The 7,709-nt window shown below is 51.9% G+C and overlaps 1 protein-coding gene across 1 annotated transcript; it reads right to left on the bottom strand.

Moving 5' to 3' along the window:
- Window positions 1–2,081: 2,081 nt before the first annotated feature.
- SAPIO_CDS9921 (uncharacterized protein) lies at window positions 2,082–5,650 on the bottom strand (the record flags this gene model as incomplete). Its single annotated transcript, XM_016791205.1, has 3 exons — window positions 2,082–2,227; window positions 2,309–2,950; window positions 4,531–5,650. 3 exons carry the CDS (start codon window positions 5,648–5,650, stop codon window positions 2,082–2,084), a joined length of 1,908 nt encoding a protein of 635 aa, XP_016639049.1.
- Between the last annotated feature and the right edge of the window lie 2,059 nt (window positions 5,651–7,709).

Here is a 7,709-nt window from a genome sequence, read left to right on the forward strand (position 1 = left end):
AGAAGCGCACGGCCTGGGCCTGCTATGAATGGTCTGGCCTGGCCTTTCAACGGTCGCGTGCGGCTGAGGGCTCTAATTTCCCGCTGCCTGCATCCAATGCTCCGTTTTATTCTGGCCAGGCACTGCCCCCTTTCCTTCGCTTCACGCGGGTCCGCGAGGGCAGGTACATGGAGAGCGTCTCATCTACATCATCTAAACTCTGAAGTAAAACATCTCTTAAGGCTCGACAAAGGAACGGAGAAAAAGCAAAGCTGAAACCCTCAAGACCCAACTCATTGTGAGTCGTGGGAAACCTTGCTCAGAGTGTAAGACGGGGATTTAATTCGCCCAAGAGACCGATACTACTACTACCCTGCAGGGAGAAAACGGCAGTCTTTTTTCCATTCCTGTCCTCGTTCTTGGCTTTTCCGCTGCTGCAGGTCGTCCGCTCACAGGATCCGCACTTTTCAGCCATTCCCGCTGCTTTCGGTTTAGTCCAGAGCTTGTTTCGCCCAATTTCCCTGCAAGTCCATCGTATAAACTCTTCGACAATATTACTGAACGCTCGAGTCTTGGGCAAATGTAATACCCAATCGATCGACGTTTAGAGAAGCCCGCTGCGCCTAGTGGTTCGTTCCTTTGTTCGTTGGCTCCCTTGTGCGTCTCCTCCAATCTTCGTTGAGGTTGACCTAGCATTCCACCCTTTTGAGGCGACGATATGTCCCTGTCACTACTTGCGTAGTAGATCAGTTTAAACTCCATTGTACAACTGGTAACCCGCTCCGTTGTAAGTCTGTCCAAGATGCTGGTGAGCCCCGCTTGCCATTGCACCGGCCAAAGTCGTGCGAAGACTTCGAGAGCAGCACCCGAGCAGAAGCCCACATAAGTCTTCAGAAGCGATCAAGGTGCCACGGTCGGTTAGCTCAGTTGGTTAGAGCGTGGTACTAATAAGCTATCCGGCTTATCATGTAAATGCCAAGGTCATGAGTTCGACCCTCATACTGACCATTCTCAACTGCCTTTTTTTTTTTTTTTTTTTTTTTTTTTTTTTTCCCGCCTTCTCTTGCCTTCTCTTTGCTTCTTCTCTATTTCCCACTTTTAATTCTTCTTAGGACTTCTTCTACGTTTCCTATTTTCCATTTTTTTCGTACTCATTTTCTTGTCTGTCGGACTTGGAAATCACAGACACTTCAATCCTGGCAATGAGTGAACGTAAACTTAGTCTATATGGTTCCTAGTACGATCTCAACCAAGTAGAAAACAACAGGCGCGCAAGCGCTCACTCTACCGCAAGATCTAAGCCGAAATAGCCCCAAAAATATAACACAAGAACTTCTCTCTAGATATGAACACGAGAACAATGGCCTGAACACCCATTGTTTCACAAGCCTTAGCTTCAAGCCTCGGCTAGTACCGCCCTTAGCCAAGTGTCTCAGCCTTCGAGACCGCGACACCCAAGAACCATTAACGGCCGTCGAGACACGTTCCGGCTCTGCCATCCGTCGTCCACCGCCCAAAAGCCTGACAGCTACCACCGACCTTTTTGTTTTCCACCCTTTGCCCGGTCGCCCCCTTCCCATATGGCTTCAGGTGTAGCTCATATCCACGCAGCCTGTATTATACAACCCCGATTCTCACCATCCCCTTCCCGGCTATAGGAATAAGCAAGACAATGTGCAAGGAAAGACATGGAAATAGAAACAGAGGAAGAGACAAGAGGAGAATCAGATACAGGACACAAAAGGGAAAAAAGACAACATTTTGCTGAAAGTAGTGACAAGAATAAGAAAGAAACAAAAGAAATAAAGAAGTGCTGAAAAAAAAAATGGCGAGATAAATGCCAACTGGTTAAGAAAAGAAAAATGCGCAAAGAAAGAGGTCTCAGAATAACTGCGACCCGACACCATAACTACCACCGTTGCTAGATAACCTAGGCCGAATTTGCACAATATACTCTTTCCTTTCGCTTGCTGATGCGTGGGGGGGTATCATCGAAGAAGGATATGTAATGTTCTGTCGCGTCTAGACAGAGATTGGGGGCGTCTATCTGCGCCGCAAGTCTTTCTGCCGGCGTCAGTGGCAGCCAAGTAAGGTGAACGGTCTCAGTCGCGGTCGCGTCGCTCCTGGCTTCTCATCCTCTCGTTCCACCTCCGCTTTCCAACCCTAGTCTCGTAGTGCGGCGCCACATTCTTCACGTCTTGCATGATTGACTCAATCGCCGACCGAGTCTTGTTACGGTAGCAATCCACTGTCCCGAGAGTCGGTTAGTATCCGCCAAAAACCGGACATAGAGGGCAGGACAGATTGAGGCGTGTTAATTGCCACTTACATGCTCGCTGAAGAAACAGCGTCCGTCCCGCAAACACACGGCTCTGCAACCAGGCCATCCGGTATCCGAGCTCATTCAACCTCACTTCCTTGCCCCTAATGTTCTTCCTCATCCTAGGCACGCTCAGGTCTCCCTCTCGGCTATCGCCCACAGGGACCCTGACCATTACCGTCTCTCGGCCCCTACCCCTCCTCCTTGATATTTCCCGACCCTCGGTTTCCTGGTTGCCATCATCTGCGTCAAGGTCGTCCTCGAAGAAAGAGCTGCCAGTGGCGCTAGGTGGGGGGCTCTGCATCTCGCGGGGGAAGAAGCTGCGCGGGAAAACACTGGAATCCTTTCGGAAGCTATCGGGGATTTCCTTCGTGTTGACACCCTCCAGCGTGACACGGATGCGGAGCCTCGACCCACGCACGTTGTCCTCCACGAGGATAAACTTGCGCTTCTTTGCTTCCGGCATGTCGGGGAAGAGGTCGGAGGGCTCGTCATTCTCACTCCGAGACCGTCTCCGGGCCGTGGCAATCGCGGACATATGGCCCAAGGCCCCGGGATACGACTGGTTCGTATTGTATCCAGTGAACACCTGGGCTGGTCTTACATCGTCACTATTCGGCGCCTGATGGTGATGGTGTTCGTAGTTTGATCCTAAGCAAGCCCCATCCGTCAGTTTCCTATGGCAAGGGCGGAGGTACACCGGCATTTATAACATGTGGCAAGGAAAAACGAGTAACTGGCAGTGCAAGACATGACAGGGTTATGGGACGCAGCCTAATGGGCAGACAGTGCAAGGATGGTAACGATCCCCCCCCCCCCCCCCCCGGGGGAAGGGGACGGCTCATGATGAGAAGGCTGTTGCTAGCCAATACCTTCGCACCCCGAGACTGCTCGGTGAGTAGGCCTTGGACTAGGGTTGTTCTAGGGACCGTAGCCACTTAGACCCCTACTAGACGCGTGGGGGTTGGCGGGTGTGGGCGCGGGGGAGGAGACAGGGGTAGACTCCGAGCAAGGGGCGTGGTGTGGGAAATCAGAGCTGTGTGGTGTGGGATTCGTGATCGAAGTCTCTACTTAGAGCGCCTCTCGTACAGCCCCCCATTTTCCACTTCCTCCGTTGCTTTTTGCTGGGTGGTGCAGCGAACGACAGAAAGCCCAGAGATACACGCCGGATTGATACCAGGCTGTCCATCTCTACGAGGTATACCACGTGCTCTACGTGCCCCTCGAATGAACTTCAACCAGCAACTTGCAGTTTTAAAACCCCGTTGTGCTTCCTTGATGCTCCTCTTGGGTCGAAACGTGAAAAACATCAAACAAGGCCAAAAAATTCCAATATCAAGCAGAAAACAAAATGCAACTTTTTATGCCAATCCCTAAGCATCAAAATGATGATTATATGCCTTTCAGGGCTCTCTCAGGCTCTCTCCTTTTCTTCCCACCATCCACCCAGCGTAAGACAGCCGGCCCAAGCTAGACAGGCGGGGGAAGAGAGGGACTAAATAACATCAGCGACCAACAGGTTGCGCTCGAGGTTTATTCTGGTAATATACAAAACCTGTAATCGAGACAGGGGCGATTAATCGCTTCCTGGGCAGGGGAAATGGAGATTCGAATACTTCGTTCCGAACTCGGCCTTCCGCGTGCCTCGCATACTCTTGAGATAAGGAGAGGACAAAGTAAAAAGTTGAAGATATGTAGAAGAACCTGAAGTCGACCTGGTTGAACGGAAACTCGCGTTGCGCTATTAATCTGCGGGTGGAACGCCTCGAATTGGTTGATGACGAGAAAAAGAAAAAAGAGGAACATGTAAAGGAGCGCGAAGAGAGCCAGAGAGGCCGAGTAGAGCATCAAAACCAAAAACCACCCTCTAAACCAATCAAAAGTAAAGAAAATGAACCAGATTCAAGGCAACAAGTTAAGAAAGGAGTCTCAGGAACACAAGCTTTTTCTCTGTTGCTGCAGAGGGTTGAGGCGGAAGTGAGAGTGAAGGAATTCCAACGGAGAATAAGGGTATGTAAGAAGCTGGGATACAAGGTATAGAAACTGTTTTGCACATGAAAATAACGGAAAAAAGCGGTATAGGTATCTCTAGAAGTGCAAGGGAGAAAATATCGCCAGAAACAGTATTGAGAGGGGGGTTGAAGGGTAAAAAAATTTAACAATAACTCGACCACCCATTTTCAAGTTATGCTAGATGAATTATTAGGGTAGTCACATCGGCTGAAACATACCAACTTCGTCTCCGGTGCCTTGCCCATGGTCTTGCGGGTGACCGGGGTGGTGGTGCATAGCTTGCGTTAAGCTACTGAGCGAGGGCTTCGTCATAGCAGGGCCAGGGCCCATGTGCGTCGGTGCACCAGGAATACCGGTTGGCCCGCCATGACCAGCCAGATGAGGGCTCTGGCCCGCGTTCTGCATCGCCTTTCGGTTGTTCATCTTCGCCATCCTGCGAACCCTTCGGCTTCGCAACCTGGGGTCCTGGTTACTGTTCCTCCAACTGTCAACGGCACGCTGAATCAACCCGCGCTTGCCTCGGAGGGATGGGTTTAGCTGCGCGAGAGCCCAGCCGACTGTATTGCATTCCGTCTCATAGACCTGACGGTTGCCACGATACTGGTCTTTGGGACAACACGCTCGGGGGTAGACACAATTCTCAGTCTTGAACTCGTGGGGGAGGTCATCCGTATTAACCGACTCAACATCGCAACGAATCGTGTATTGCATCTTCACCCTGTCGCGAGAATACTCAAAGGCGATCCATTGCACACCATTCTGATCCTGTCGTACTACCAACGGAGTCGTGGCTGGGATTGGGCCGGGCGCAGCATTCGCGTTAACACCGCCTGAGGTTGTGCTTGTCGGTGTAGTTAGAGGGCCACTGCCATTTTGTGTGGAGTGAGCTTGTGTAAGTGGTTGCGTTTGTTGGGGCTTCTGAAGCTGTACCGATGGCTGTGGGGACATCTTTATGCGGGGACTATTGGACATCGGTTGCTGTGTGTGGTGAGGTTGGTGCTGGTGCTGATGCTGGCTATGATGAGGTGCGAGGGGGTTGTGCGATGCAGTTTGCGCCATCATCATCGTCGGTTGCGTCGTCATGGCTTGATGAGTCTGGTGCGCATGTTGGGCGTATGCGGGTGCTGGTGGCTGACTCGCAATCGATTGGTACTGCGGTTGCTGTGTGGGATAGTACATCGTTTGCTGCAGCGACTGCGACGGCGGCTGGCCGTAGATGTTCCGGTGCTGATGGTGATCATGCTGGGCTGGTGATGGGACTGATGCCGGTGAGGTTGACTGGGTTGCATGGTATTGCATAGGAGGATATGTATGCCTCGGCAACGCTGCGGCCATCATTTCGGAGGTGTCTTGAGATGTACATGTCAGCCAGGGTCCTGTTGCAAGACTCAACCTGCGCGTTACGGTTCTCCTTCCTCGTCTCAGGACACCCAGGAAGCCGGAGATCGCTAATAATGGGAAAGAAACATGACCGACTCACCTGCGGAAGTGTATCCGCTGTTTGCGCCAGGAGTAGAGTATGGGGAGTGTGAGTAATAAGGGAGGCCGTCGGCGGGTGTCTGAGAGTTTCCGCTTTGAGCTCCCGGTTGTGGATAGACCGATGAGATTGAGTGCGAGGTTTGGTAGGTAGGATGGTGTTGTTGATTTTGGCTGCCCTGCTGCTGGTGGGGTTGGACGATGCTTGAGGGTCGAGAATATTGCGTTTGTTGTTGTGAAGTGTGTTGACCCTGCTGCTGGTGGGGATGATGCTGCATAGGATAAAGACCCATTAGTTCTTAAGTGGTTCTTGGAATGATGGATTGACATGACAGAAGGAAGGAGGAAAAGGAAGTATTATGGGCCGGACGCGTCTGTATTTTTATTTCTGCCCCCCTTGCCTAGACGCCGGTCAGGGGTTGGGGTTTAGGTTGAGGTGGACTTTCCAGGGTGCATTCAGATTAGGGACAAGGGCATGGGACGGGTGCGGCGCGAGGCTCGATGCGGTCATGGGCCATGCAGACATGGAACCACGACGGGGGTCTCAGGGCTCCTCCTCCGGCACTACCAGAGGAAACGCATTATTTGAGGATCAAGAGAGCCCCAAACAAACAGATAGGAGCAAACCAGAAGCGAGGATAAAGAGGCAGCTGGGGGTGTTTGGTGTGTACCAGTGAGCAATTAAGGTTCCAAAGGGCGAACCACGATTGCTGGGTAACAAAGAAGATCAAGTTTCGTGTTGATCTGCTCGTGTTTCTTCTTCCAAGATGGCGATCGTGTGAACCGGCCAGGGAGTCGGGGAATAAAAGCGAAGTGAGGGAAGTACAAGAAAGAGCAGCGGATCTGGCATAAAGGGACAACTTATGATGCGCGGCGCGAGAGCTGTCTGCGACAGGGACAACGATAAACTGGACTGGCCAAGGGGACATGCAGCGAGATTTTTATGATATTGGATTAAGGGTAGGATTAAAAGTGGAGATGCTACAGGTGCCGTAGCTTGTCACTCACTTGGAGAAGAAAAGGACGCGCGCTTTTCGTCCTTGGTGCTTGAATCAATCTTACTTCTGACACTGGCAGAAACTGTTGATGAAGTCTGTGGTATGGTGTAGGAGAATGTAGGGGGGCTGCGCCTGCTAGTTAAAGGGAATCAAAATGAGCCTGTCAACCACTTGCTGTGTCTGGTACCCTCCCGTCTTTCTGGGCGGGACGAGAAGCATAAACAGCAAGTGATGGTCAATTTTGGCGAACGCTTTGAGACGCTTCTGAGCTGGTACTTGCAGCCGTCAGAAGGAGCTTTTCCTGCTTTCGGGTTGTCGCCCACCAACTCCAATATTGCAGGATCGCTCCAAGTCTGAGGGAAGGTCCAGGGGGGCGTGTGAAACTGCCATGTACTTTGTACTTCGTACCCCCTCCTTCCATCCAGCACGCGCTCTCCCTCGTCCTCGGGGAGGGAAGGCAGGGGGGGAAGGGGGCGGACAAGCAAGCCAGGAAAGAAAAGAAAGGGGGAAAACAGGCTAGGGGGTTAATCCATCCTTCCTAAGCATGATCCTAGTGGAACAGCGCATGGGGGTTGCGTCTGACAGGGGTGTGGAGCTCCTAAAAGTGGTCGAAATTAAACGACCAATGGTCATGCAGACAACCTGGTTGCTGCTGCCCAATGGGGGACCTTATAACCGGGACTAGAAAGCCGGACCAGAATTCCAGTGGGTTGGGTCTGTGATGTAGCCTTATATCCACCCCGTCCCTTGCCCAAAGTATCCTGGACGGTCTTCGCTCCCTGAATACCCAGACAGAGTAGGCGGTGAACACGATCAATGGGGAAGTGGAGACGATGGCTAGTGTAGGTACCGCACTGTACAGTACACCTGATCATGACGCACTGTTCCGCGATGTACCCAGCACCACCATCCACGAGGTTCTG

Source organism: Scedosporium apiospermum, assembly GCF_000732125.1.
Source record: "Scedosporium apiospermum strain IHEM 14462 chromosome Unknown SEQ_SAPIO_0154, whole genome shotgun sequence".
NCBI lineage: Eukaryota > Fungi > Ascomycota > Sordariomycetes > Microascales > Microascaceae > Scedosporium > Scedosporium apiospermum.